This window comes from Fusarium coffeatum, assembly GCF_003316985.1.
Source record: "Fusarium coffeatum strain FIESC_28 chromosome Unknown BRIP53273_contig_346, whole genome shotgun sequence".
In the NCBI taxonomy this organism is placed as follows: Eukaryota; Fungi; Ascomycota; class Sordariomycetes; order Hypocreales; family Nectriaceae; genus Fusarium; species Fusarium coffeatum.
The window spans coordinates 72,101-84,959 of record NW_022158135.1 but is presented as its reverse complement, the minus strand read 5'-3'; the positions used below and the strand labels follow the sequence as shown (position 1 = coordinate 84,959).

The 12,859-nt window shown below is 47.6% G+C and overlaps 5 protein-coding genes across 5 annotated transcripts; 1 reads left to right on the top strand and 4 right to left on the bottom strand.

Moving 5' to 3' along the window:
* Positions 1-1,295: 1,295 nt before the first annotated feature.
* FIESC28_10958 (uncharacterized protein) lies at positions 1,296-2,480 on the bottom strand (the record flags this gene model as incomplete). The annotated part of the gene is made up of 4 exons (XM_031165088.1): positions 1,296-1,692; positions 1,743-1,919; positions 1,968-2,101; positions 2,154-2,480. 4 exons carry the CDS (start codon positions 2,478-2,480, stop codon positions 1,296-1,298), a joined length of 1,035 nt encoding a protein of 344 aa, XP_031010871.1.
* Positions 2,481-3,012: 532 nt separating this feature from the next.
* Positions 3,013-4,683, bottom strand: FIESC28_10957 (uncharacterized protein; the record flags this gene model as incomplete). The annotated part of the gene is made up of 2 exons (XM_031165087.1): positions 3,013-4,382; positions 4,431-4,683. 2 exons carry the CDS (start codon positions 4,681-4,683, stop codon positions 3,013-3,015), a joined length of 1,623 nt encoding a protein of 540 aa, XP_031010870.1.
* A 2,007-nt stretch (positions 4,684-6,690) lies between these two features.
* On the bottom strand, positions 6,691-6,921 carry FIESC28_10956 (uncharacterized protein; the record flags this gene model as incomplete). Its single annotated transcript, XM_031165086.1, has 1 exon — positions 6,691-6,921. The coding sequence occupies one exon, from the start codon at positions 6,919-6,921 to the stop codon at positions 6,691-6,693; it is 231 nt and encodes a 76-aa protein (XP_031010869.1).
* An 834-nt stretch (positions 6,922-7,755) lies between these two features.
* Positions 7,756-8,823, bottom strand: FIESC28_10955 (uncharacterized protein; the record flags this gene model as incomplete). The annotated part of the gene is made up of 1 exon (XM_031165085.1): positions 7,756-8,823. One exon carries the CDS (start codon positions 8,821-8,823, stop codon positions 7,756-7,758), a length of 1,068 nt encoding a protein of 355 aa, XP_031010868.1.
* Positions 8,824-10,784: 1,961 nt separating this feature from the next.
* On the top strand, positions 10,785-12,237 carry FIESC28_10954 (uncharacterized protein; the record flags this gene model as incomplete). Its single annotated transcript, XM_031165084.1, has 3 exons — positions 10,785-10,818; positions 10,870-11,897; positions 11,950-12,237. The coding sequence occupies 3 exons, from the start codon at positions 10,785-10,787 to the stop codon at positions 12,235-12,237; spliced, it is 1,350 nt and encodes a 449-aa protein (XP_031010867.1).
* Between the last annotated feature and the right edge of the window lie 622 nt (positions 12,238-12,859).

Below are 12,859 nucleotides of genomic sequence, written 5' to 3'. Positions count from 1 at the left end.
ATTAGCATGTAGTATGACTGGCTAAGATGAGCAGCGAGCAAACTGGAGCTAGAATTGGCATTAGTATTAGTCGCTCAAGCGCCAGTTTGTTTTGCTCAGTACTGACTGGAGTGCACTAAGTTAGAGAAAGCGGTGACTTGGACGACAGCCTATCTATTTGACAAATTACTACATTCACGACTAACTAATCCAATAGCTGAATGTTTGCTTTAGTTGTCAGTAATGATTAAAAGTTGATCAGATCATCATTCGGTAGATGGATTTGCAGTGACGAGGCAAGGAAAGATCAGACGAAACATCCCCTGTAAACGTCCTAGAATCAGGAGTGATCTTCACTTCATCACAAGCTTTTCACAGGCGAAGGGATTCAGCTATCTGCGACAAGAACCCTCCAGAGCGTTGTATCTTGGCAAGATCGACTGGACCATGAAAGAGATCTTTCCTACTTTGGATACTGTGCCTGTCGCTCATCACGGGACAGACTCCAGCCTGTTTCAGATTCCTTTCCAGGGGCAGGCTCGAAAGTGGAAACTGGGGCGTACCTTCCGTGCTCTTTTCAACGTGCGTTGAGCGCCAAGTGGATCTTTGTGAGCGAAAAAAGAAACAACGACCCAGTCGTTTCCTGCCCCAAGTTCGTCCGGCTTGAAGCTAGACGTTGACGGATCATGTCGTTAAAACACCCGTTCACTAAGCCCTGGAATGTCTATGAATTAGCGTCTATCCCTTCTGTAACTCGCCATATATTGCTGTGAAGCTACCCAGACCTGATTGAGTACCGGACTCTAGGTACCAAGGCAGGCACCATCAATTTCAAGGTTCTCCCCTTCCACTGTCAAAGCCTTATCAAACCCTGGTCCCAGCTCGTGATGCCCTCACCCTGTCACCATATCCCGTCAAGACCCATAATCTACCGCCGTTACCGTTACTCGCGTAAACTTTTTCTATTGTTCCTAATAGAATAAATGTCAGGAGATTTTGACCTATCAGCATTTCACTCCCTGTATCGGGTCAACAGATCGTAATAACAATAAACTTTGTCCCTCGTTTTAGAACATCAATGCGTTAATTGTCCCCCCGAAGTATCGGCAACTACTTCCTTATTCACAGTTGTATCCGGCTTATAAAAAGCAATATGCCGTACCGAGTCGAGACTAATAACGGAAATGACATGTCAAGTATGTAGCCATGTATCTGGCCTTGGCTTTATTCCTAGTTTCGTGTGATAGGAGGAATATATGATTAATCGATATCTAGCAGTACCAAACCCTATGAGAATCGGACAGAGCATATTCTCATCACTGCCAGTCTTGTAGGATCGTGTCTCCCCGCTTAATATCCGCTGCCTGTAAACCGTAGGTCCACAAAGCTTTCCTCTTGGCATCGTCTCTTGCTTCCTTTCCCGTCTCAAGTTCGTCCGTGCCATTCAAGTAGAGCAATCTACCCTTTGGGGCCTCCCTCTCAAATGCGAGCTGCACCGCATCTCCCGCGCTCTTGTATAAAGGCCGATAGGGTCCGTTAGGGCTGAACCTAACAAGAAGAGGAGAAATGATAGGGAGGGCAAGTTTGATGGTCTGATACATTAGGAAACCACCTCGTCGCACTAGGTCAGAAGCCATAGCGCCCGGATCTAGACCTGTTACTGTGATGTTGGAGAGTTGCGGGTCTTGAGCGAGTCGGTTTACAAGTTCATGCCTAGAATCATTGTGTTAGTCAACTTCAAGTGAAGTATTTGAAAGACTTACATGAGCATCACGGCACACAATTTGCTTGCTCCGTATCGTCGAAAGCCAGTGAGCCATCCTCCACCAGTGTCTGGTCTACTCCATTTACCCCTGGCAAGCTCGTCTGGGCCAGGGAAGAGGCTGTCATAACCTTGGTAGCAGGCTTGCCCACCGAGATTGTTACGTTCGTCATCAATGCTAAGGATCGTCAGCTAATGTCAACTTAGTTTACCAAGGTCAACTTACTCATGAGACCAACTTCCAATGATAAGGATTCTGCTCTTCTCTTTATCCATACTTTGAAGTAGGAGTAGAGCTAGGAGTTGATTGGCCAAGAAATTGACTTGCCAAGTTGTTTCATAGCCGTCATCTGTCATTGTCTGGAACAGTCAGGATCTCTAAACCTTGGATATAGATATGAGCTCTACTTACGATTTGCTCGTGGTCTTGGTAAGCTGCATTAAGGATAAGGACCTTGATAGGAGGCAGCTCTCCAGCAGCTACTCGACGGTTGATCTCAGCTGCAGCTGTTCTAACACTGGCTAGTGAGCTAAGATCCATGTCGAGGACGTTTTTGTGAGATTCAGGAGCTTGTTTCAAGATCCCTTGGAGACGAGTTGCTGATGCTGCTTTTCTGACAGTGTAAAGACCTGCATAGTTGCTAGCCAACTCGGGTTTCCGAAGTAGATTGGTGACAATGGCTGAGCCAAGGCCGCCATTGGCGCCGGTAACAAGGACGGTTCCTTTTGTAGATGACATGGTTGTTGTTGACGAGGTTTCTTTGATAGAGAATAACAGAATGACAAAACTTTCAATGCCCTTCCTTCGATAATCGAGATATATATATCATAACTTTGCGGGGGTTTGCCTCAATGTCTGAGAAACATTGTTCACCCACTTTTGTTAGTGAAGTTGGTCGATTAAAGGCGTCATGCTACAATAACTCTAATCTGGGACTAACAAGGCTGGCTGATATCAGCCACTTGGAACGCCGTCACGGCGCAACTCTAACTCCGCCTCTAAGTCCGACGTCTTTATTAATCAAGAATGGAGCAATGAACTTCCCGTCTATTCCCTGCATGAATTGAGCTTAAAACCTTGGTTGATTTGAAGTATGACTCTCACATTGGTGTTGTAGGGACCTAGGCGTGAACGGAATGGATAAGCAGACTTGGTGTCCGTCAATGTGACCCTGTATGTGCAGTCTCTTATTTAATAACTTAATATGTACATCTAAAGCTAGACAATCAAATTATAGGAACTTGATTACATCTCCTCCAACCGACAAGACTTAATGGAAGAGCTCAACGGCATCAAAGATAAAGTTGGGGCTCAGGAAGTCAGCACCAGAGCTACCAGAGATAACCTCAATAGTGATGGTGTTGGAACCTTGCTTGAGCGTACCAGCAGGAATAACAGCATCGTAAACCTCGCCATGGCCACGGTAAGCACCACGGGTGACACCTCGCGAATCGATCTTAGTAGGGGCATCGAAGGCCTTCTTGAAGCTACCGATGGTGACCTGAGGACGACCGCTGGCAAAGGCAAGGGTGGTACCGATACGGAGAGTAGCCTGGCCAGAGATGGCAGAGGGGAGATTGAACTTGATAGTAACAGGGTTGTTGACAGCCTTGAAGATAGCCATAGGGAAGTCTCCTACTGAGCTGGAGCCGACGGTGTAGGTGAGAGGACCCCAGCTAGCCATGCGCTTGTCGCTGGGATGCATACGGAGCTGCTTATCAGCGTTGCGGAAACCCTTGGGTTGACCGTCCCAGTCTCCGATGCGGAAGACAGAGGTGTGCTTTCCAGTGGTGATGTCTGAGTCGGCAGCGATGGAAGATGAAGCTGTGTTACCGGCAGAAACGCTCACACTCTTAGAGGCAACCTTGAGCTCACCCTGGTAGAGAACTTGGGTGTAGGTACCAGGGACCATGAAGGGAGAGGTGAAAGCGCCGTTGGATGAAGTGTAAGCCCAGTACTGGAAGTCCTTGTTGAACCAGTGAACAACACCCTGGAATCCCAATTGAACACCAGTAGCAGTACCACTGACGCGGCCGCGAGAGGAGTCAGCAGAGTAGCCAGAGATGGAAAGATCCTTGAAGAAAGTCATGTCGAAGTCCTTCGCCTTGGGGACACCAGAGCGAGAGAAGGACAGAGCATAAGGTCCATGGAAACCTTGACGGAATGCCTCGGTCTGAGCATGACCAGAGTTCATGTAGAAAGTAAGAGCGCTGAATCCACCGTTGTTGTTGCTGTTGATATCCCTAAAGAAAGGACCGCCAGAGCTCTTCTCATAAGATCGCGAAGCATGGGTGACCATACAAGCGTGAACATCCTTGCCACTGCTCTGGAAACACCAGACATCGTTGTCGATGAAGCGCTGAGAAGAGTAGAACTTGGCGCGGGTCTGGCCGTTGACGTTGAAGACATCAGAGCCTTCAATAGCTGAACCGCCCGAAGTGTTAGAGACCTCGCCGAAGGGGATCTCGTTGGGAAGAAGAGATCGGTCCAGACGGGCGATGTAGCGTAGTTCGCCGATCTTGGGCTGAGATTTGGTGTCGGTGGCCATGTAGACGTTGCTTTGGCCGTTTTGAACAACGTAGTAGTGGGTCAAGTCGAAATCGCCAGACTTGGCGGTACAAGTGACCTTGATGTACTTGTCTATTCTCATTAGTCTTCATCTCTATAAGATTTACTTGAACAACTCACTGTTGAGAACGGTGGACTGGACACTGGCTGATCCAAGACCGGACGCGATGTGCGAAGTCTGAGACTTGTACTGGTACTCATTTCCACGATACTTGATCGAGTTAATAGAGCAATCGCTCTTGCTGATACTGACGGAAAAGCCGTTGGAGCTACCAGAGTCGACGATGAGGTTGTTTCCGCTAGTAGAAGTGCCAAAGGCTGCCAGAGCCGGAGCGGCGCTGACTAGAGCGCCTAAGTATTTGAAGCTGACCATTTTTGCGATACCTGATCGAAATGAAGGACAGCGAGTTGGAAAAAGAATGAACGACGAACAAAAGAGCGACTTATATAAAAGACAGACAAAAAGAACGAAAGAGTAAAAATGATCTTAAAGGAGCAAGAAACATAAATTACAGTCAAGTCTGATAGATTACCTTTCGGTTACAGTAGTATCAATGCGACTGTGGAGTTACCTCCAGATAGATGAAACAGAGCTTCTAATTGGAGGAGAAACCAGAAATATCGGAAGAAAGATGAAACAGTAAGGATATAGTCAGAATATGTCCTCGTAAACGAGCGTCGCTCGATCTATAGAACGACATTCGGGGTTATGATTGCCGAGAGTGCCATCTGTCTATTCTCGTTCTGGTAGAGAGTTGAAGCTCCGGGGTTAATCTGATTTCCGAATATGGTAGCATTGTGGACTGGGATTGGTGGGTTTTGGGGGGGAGAGGAATGTGAGTGTGACCTTCCAGAAGGATAACGTGCTTGTGATCATTTATTGGGGGATCGTCTTCCGTGTAAGCGGTAGTCAGTGTTGACACTAGAGTTGTGCTCAACAGTAGAGCTGTGTTGACAAGACATATTCCATGGCAATAGATGGACAAAACTTGCAAGTCTTATGTTCATTCTCAATTAATTAACTTGATAACTATACAATTCCCAAAACAACCCATAATAAAGAAACAACCACCAACATAACAACACTATCCAGCTTCACTCCAGAAGCACTATTACTCTGGCTCTCATCACTCCTGTTCTCATCATTATCATCTTCTCCCTCACGCTCAATGCGAAAGTTGAAATCGTCTGTATAACCCGCAGGCGTACATTTTGTCCCCTCAGCCATGTTCATTTTAATAGACCAGTGACCTTGTGCGCATCTTTGGAAGGAATTGGTCATGCAGTGCCATTGTCCTTCTGTGCTGCAGCTTGAGCCTTCATCCTCGTCGCGGGTAAATAATGTGTTGGGTGAGGATGATGCTAGGATCAGAGAAGAGAAGAGGAGGATAGCCAGTGCTATTGTTGGTAGTTGGAGAAATGTCGGCCGCATTTTGGCTGAATTCTCGGTGTAACAGTAATTGTAGTTGTAACTCTTGGTTTGCAGGTAAGATCGGATTCCCGGAGTTGGAACGGAAGTTGACGGCGAATATGGGGCCGTACTTGGTGGAGTAGTAGACTGCAATTGGGTGCAACGGCTAAGAAAACTGTAGAGAACAATTCTTTAGAAACAGTCCCTCTGAGAATCAAATATTTATAACCCTTTCCTCGCTTCTTTTCTTTTTCTTACATACCGCCTCAACTACATCGGATCACTTCTCTTGGCTCAAGTGAAGTGTCACTGCCCAGCGTGGGTCGAGTCCTGGACGTGTATCAGTCTCATTGGAGAGCGGCATTCGAAGCGAGAGAACGGCTCTGCAGGAACGAGGCTCGAGGCCCCTCTTCACTATACATGATGACTGTGATGAGGCTTGCATAGAATTGGATAGAGGTCTGCTTTTATACGTGATTTTATGTTGCGGCTTGTACACGGATGAAGAGTCTGTGGTAGGTTATGGACCAATCAACTATAAGGCGAACATATCTGCCGACTCTGTGGGATACATGTCTGAGATTCGGTGATCGAATTGACCAGTGATAATGAGTATATTGTACAGTGTAGGTCATTTGTGCTGCCTTGCTCTGTATCGCAAGTAACCATTTGGTGCTGAGAGATTAATTGTAACATCACACACAATGTACTCGAAGCAGAGACACTATATGTTAAGATGGCAAAGGAATGAATGTAGATTTTAGGGTAACCACAAAAGCCTCTCTCCTAACTAAAGAGTGTGTTGAAGTGAAATAGTCGTCTCGCTCAGACAGATGAGAATCTCAACCGAGCATCCTCCGCCATGTCTTCCTCTCCTCGTGATTTTCCGGTCTTCATCAAACAATTCAACCCAAGCTACAATCCATAGTACCACTGACATCTAGGTTGATACTTTGTACTCAGTGCAACTTAAACAGAAGCTCCGTCATCGAGCTTGGCCTCCTGGGCCTTCATCTTGCGAACACGCTGCTTATAGACCATGCATCCCACACCAACGATAGCAACAAGGACAACAGAACCGACCATGACTCCTCCCATGATGAGAGCTTCGTTGTTGTTAGAAGATTTGTTACCCAGGAAGTTGGCGTGGCTGTTGGGGTCGTTGAGGGCGCCGGTGAAGGGATTGGTGGAGGTATCCATGATGACGGGCGTTTTGATGACGGGAGTGTTGTCTGTGGTGTTCCTGAATAAACTTGTAAGTCGGTGGTTCTTGTGCTGGAGGAGAGTAGACTAACAGCTTTGGATTGGTAGAGGGTTGATCAGACATTGGTATATGAGCGAATAATACTGAGGGTATACAACTCAGGAGTAAAAACCAGAATAATAAAGTGGTGGATGTGACTTGAAATTGTTGGACTGCTCGCACCAGGCTCACAGTGGAACGAAAGGAATGGTTGATTGATACACTTTTCCTTGGGAACTGCCTGTTATTTCTACAACTGATACTCCTGTTGGTTTTCTTTGAGAGCTCTCCAGTCGAAATCACATTCTGATTCTTCACCTTATGGCTGTTTGGGTCTTTGTTTCTATTCGTATCAAATGTTTACCTAAAACTGATGTGCCTTGTTTACACCATTGCTTCTAGAAGTTTTCGTGTGATATATCATATCAATAGTTAATTTCAGCCCAGCCCAGTGGACTGTCATATTGTTTGCCAAGCTCTGTAGAGTCTAGCAGGGGTAAGTTATTTTAAACACAAAATAGTAGTTTCACGCTTTGTTCACCAACAGCTGACAATATAAAGGGATTCGTGTTGCTTGGTTGATTGATTATTACTCGTTACATATGGCAATACGTCCAGCGCTTGGTCCGTCGCCTCCTTCGCTTGGTCTATATGTCCTGCGCCCGATTTCTATTACAAGGGGGGTCTCATAATGCATTTCCTTTCCGCTATGCTGCGTTCCATGCCCTTTTTCTTACGTCCTCCTCCAAGACAAACTCAAAGATCAAATCATTCTCTGCCGCCTGGAAGAATCAGACAGCCAGATCATCGCTCCAGGGCGGGTAAGTAGTGCGCCATAGACCATCATCGGGTATTTTTGAAGATGGGACTGGCTCAGGGGTTATGTGTTCAACATCCGAAGAAGTTGTGGAGGTGGTGAAGGATGTGAGAAGAGTCGTGGGTGCGACTGGGGCGTAGTAGGGTAGTGTGGCTGAAGACCAGGTCTCGCCGTTATTGCCAGCAGGGTCCTGAACAAAGGTCTCTTGCGGTGGCATAGACGCCACTAAGGAGTCAGACGAGGGCGACGAAGTATTTTCAGGAGCCTCTGCATCTTGGGTGGCAAGCGAGGCTGGTTCCGAGTCTGTAGGGGAGCTTTCGCTCGTGGGGAAGCGGAGAGTGACGGTCACTACAGCTGGGAAAGTCTGAATGTCGCTTGTAGTCGACGATGTCTCAATGCTCTCAGCAGACGCAATACTGGTAGATGGCTCCGGCTCTGGCTGAGGTTCAGGTTGAGGGTTGGGTTGAGGCTTCGGCTGAGGCTTCGGCTGAGGCTCTGGTTGAGAGGTGGCCCCTGGAGCGGGAGCAGAGCTCGAAGAATCAGATGGCTCCTGAGCTGTTGGTTTCGCTTCGCCTTCGGTGGTCTCAGGTTCTTGTGTGGCTGAGGGCTCTTCTGTCGCCTTGGGCTTGGAAGCACTAGAACGAGGAACGGTGACGGTCTGAGTAACAGCAGGATCATCGGATATGTTGATGACAGCGACAGTAGTGGGAACAGCCTTTGTCACGGTCTTTCCAGGGGCTGTGACAATACTAGGATTCCCCGTTCGCGTGATGACTTGAGTGACTGGCTTCGGTGTCTGGACTACTGTTCGGATAACAGTCACGACGCCATCTCCATCTCCGTCCTCACTGCCGCTGCTTCCATTTCCATCTCCGCTTCCTGCACCGCCCGAGGCGGGATCATCATCGCCTGGCTCTAGAGGAACGACTGAGTACTTCGGCTTGCCTGCGTCATCGCGAGGTTGAATTCTGGGTTTGGGGAGAGCAGTGACTGTTGTGTAAGAGGCTGAAAGAGCGAGAAGGAGGGTGAGAGACCCGCGCATTTTGACGAGGCTATTCGCCAAAGATGTTCTGTTGTATGTTTTTCAGTCTGCCCGGGAGAGGTGCTGAAGTGCTGTGAAGAGCGAAAAATGGTGTTTGCCTGGTTGTGGTTCTATTTCATGTGCTGGCAGAGGCTGGCACTGGCAGCTAACAAGAGACCACTAATGAATGATTCACAAACACTCACAACTCAAGCTATCAAGAATGAGAGACAAAGTAATTATTGATTCACGAGACGAGAAGAGAAAAGAAACCTGGTCGGTTGTTAAAGAGATCATGTAGTTTTATTAGGAGCGGGCTACTATCACGTTGCAATTGAGATGGCTGGTGAACTCTGTACTCCCTGGCCAAGTGCCCAATACGTGAATTTTGGTGGTTGGAGACGCGCTAACTTCCAGGAACAATCGGCAGTTTCTGGGGCTCGAACGTCGATGGACCCGACGGGTTCTAGCGAGCGAGATTCACCAACCACCCGCTATGGCAAAGGGAGAGCTCTGATTGGTTGGGGAGCTGACGAGATGGTCCGACGTTGACCTTGATTGCATCTGTTGGTTACGAATCATGCGGGGGCTCTCCGGACATGTGAATAAATAAGTACAAGGCATGACTGCTAGAGTAGAATCTAGTCTGGTCTCTTCTTTCCCTTTCTGATTCTCCCTTCTTCATGTTTCTCTTTGGGGCAAAATTGATCAAGTAAGTCGTCTTGCGCGTTTGTGGCTGTGGAGTGGCGCTCCACGCCTCGCGTCGTGGCTGGTGGCATGTCCGAATCCGGTAACCACTTAGATTCAAGGTTCGTCATGATCATTCTTTTGGGAATCAATCTTGTTATGAGATCATAATTGAACCTTCAAAAGACGTCAGTCAGATAGTAGGTACTGTGGTCGTCAAGATTGATTTCAGAAGAATAGGCCGCCGAGAGCATAGGGGAACGAAATAGTTTGGTCATCTTGCATCAGCTTAGAGTGGTCCTCAGACTACTTTATTTTGACACTCTGTACCTCCACTCAGAGGACAATTCTTCTGTTACCCACCTGGCAGTGAGCTCTTCTCACAATACCTACGGATCGTACTCTTTCGTGCATCATTTACACTTAGTACATTCTACAGAGATGAGGACGGTAACAAAATTCTAACACCTATTAAAACCTTGTGAAATTAAGTTCTCGGATATTTATAGCAAGTACCACTGTTGACAAGCTGAACAAACACAAGACGACTCGTGATCAGTGACAGTTTCCATCTGCGCGTGTGATGGCTGTGATGACGACTAATTATCTTGGCAAGCTTCCTTTCCCCTCCGAGCAATGTCAACACCGAGTCTCGACTGGTCGCCATTCTACTGGGAAGAGATAGTGAGCAAGGAACGTCTCCGCATTCATTATCGAGAACCTGGGTTCCCTTGTTGCAGAAGCGGGTCAGGCTTTTTTTTTTTTAAATTCTGCTGCCATATCTCTCGCATATTCTTGAGCTGCATGACGAGTCTCAGCAGCATTGACCAGAACTTAATTAGAACCGCCCCTCATAAGGCTATGAAATTTAGAGTGTCTACAGAGGGGCAAAGACTTACTTACATACAGCACTTGCTTGGTGCGAATTATGACGTTTCCCTTTGCTGATGCTCCGCCCCTCAACCCACTTGGATCGTCGGACACCATTAAGGCTGAGTTCTGTAGCTGTAAGTTAGCTGTTGCTGTCGGATCCTTAGGTGCAGGCGCGTACCTGTCTCTTCTAAGCCACAGGAAAATCAGCTGCTGTCCTCAGTGTCCTTTATCGGAGTTCAGGTATTAATAAGAGACCTGGACTGCCGTGCCGCTTCCCGGTTTCTATCCCATCAACTTCCTTTCTTCCCACGTACTCCGCTTGTGTAAAGCCAATTCTTCTTCTCACATCACTCGCAGTAGAACTTCAACATTGCATCGCCTATTACAAAATTACCTACATAGATAACAGCAGCTCTAGAGACATGTCTTACCAAGGTTACGGTGCTCCCTACGGTCGTAAGTATCTTCGCAGGCTCTTTGCGACAACTGATCTGACAAGAACTGTAGAACCGCCACCGCCGCAAGGTTATGGTCAATATCCTCCGCAGCAACAATTTGGCGGTTACCAACAACCACCTCCTGGACAATATCCTCCTCAGCAGGGCGGATATCAACAACCTCACGGTCACTACCCTCCTGGAGGACATCCTCCACCTCAGCAGCCCTATGGTGGTTACCAGCAACCTCCTCCCCAGCAGTACGGCGCGCCTCCTGGACCTCCGCAAGGTCACTATGGAGCTCCTCCTCCCCAACACCAGCAGTATGGCCACCATTCGCCTGCACCGCCAGGACCTCCTCCAGGACAATACGGCGCACCTCCTCCTCAGCAGTATGGCGCACCAGTCCAGCCTACTCCCCCCTCAGTGGGTTACGGACCACCTCAGATGATCCAATGGGACGCTACAGCCGACGCCGATGGTTTGCGTAAGGCCATGAAAGGATTCGGTACGGACGAGAAGGCATTGATTGCCATTCTCGCAAACAAGGACCCTCTGCAAATTGATACTCTTCGACAAACATACGAGCGCAACCATCGTCGTAATCTAATTGCTGATATCCAGAGCGAGACAAGCTCGTGGTTTGAGAAGGCTTTGGTCTCGCTAGCCCGAGGTCCGCTCCTATCTGATGTCCATGCTCTACATGACGCCATGACTGGACCTGGAACAAAGGAAGTCGTTCTCAACGATGTTTTGCTTGGACGTTCAAATGCGGACATGAAGGCTATTAAGAGCGCGTACTACCACACCTTTCACGACAAGCTTGAGGATATAGTCAAGGGCGATTTGAGCATGAAGACTGAGCGACACTTCTTGATTGTCCTGGGTGCTACGAGAGCCGAGGACGCTGCGCCAGTCGACCCTCGACAGGTTGATGACGATGTCATGCAAATCTATAAAGCAACTGAAGGCAAAATGGGCACAGATGAAATTCTCGTGTGCAGCATCTTGAGTACAAGAAACGACAACCAAATTCGTGCCATTGCACACACCTACAGGCAAAAGTTCAACAAGGACCTCGAAAAGGTCATCAAGAGCGTAAGTTATACCCCCGCTATTGTACCAAGTAACCATTTCTGACTTGCAATAGGAGTTCTCTGGTCATATGGAGGACGCCCTTCTCTTCCAACTGCGCAACGCCACAGACAAGTACATGCACGCTGCCAAGCTGCTTGAGGACTCAATGGCCGGCATGGGAACAAAGGATCATCTCCTTGTGTCACGAACAATCCGCTACCACTGGGATCGTAACACCCTGAACAACGTAAAGGGCGCCTACCAGCAACGCTATGGCAAGAGTCTGGGCAAGCGCATCTATGGCGAGACATCAGGCGACTACCGTAGGACATTGCTGGCAGCAATTGGCGAGCCTAACTAAAAGATTGGCACAAAAGAAAAAGAGGGGAACCAGTGTGTTTAGAAGGATGCGTTGTGGAAATCAGGTCTCACGGCCGACGCCCACTATGATGACAAGGCGTTTGGGGGCTTTACGACACTTTGTCAGTATGGATGTTGTCTTTTGAGTTTTGAGTCAACAATCACTACGGGGCATGGATTAAGATACCAAGTATGATGACCATGAATTAAATAAAGAGTTATGATGATCTAAGCATTATAGACCACGAAAGAGTTAGTCCACGAGTGTTTGGTTGCATCTGCAAATGCTTGCATCTAGATAAGACATTGGCTATAGCGCGCGGACGCTTATAAGGATGACAAAGGTTTTGCCATTATTTAGTAGTTTGCGCCTTCCTAATTCAGAACGGTTCATAGGTCGCCCGATGGTACAAACCACTGTAGAAGCCTCATTTAATTAACAATTATAACAACCAGCTTAACAATTAACAGACCCGTCTGGCGCGAACCTAGAGCATATTAATAGCTGTATGAATGTGCTATTTTATACCTGTCCTAAACTTTTTAAAAGGGGCACAGTAATACTGGGCACTTAATAACTTTATTAGCTTTATTAGCTGAGTATGCCTTAGTTACAAGACACT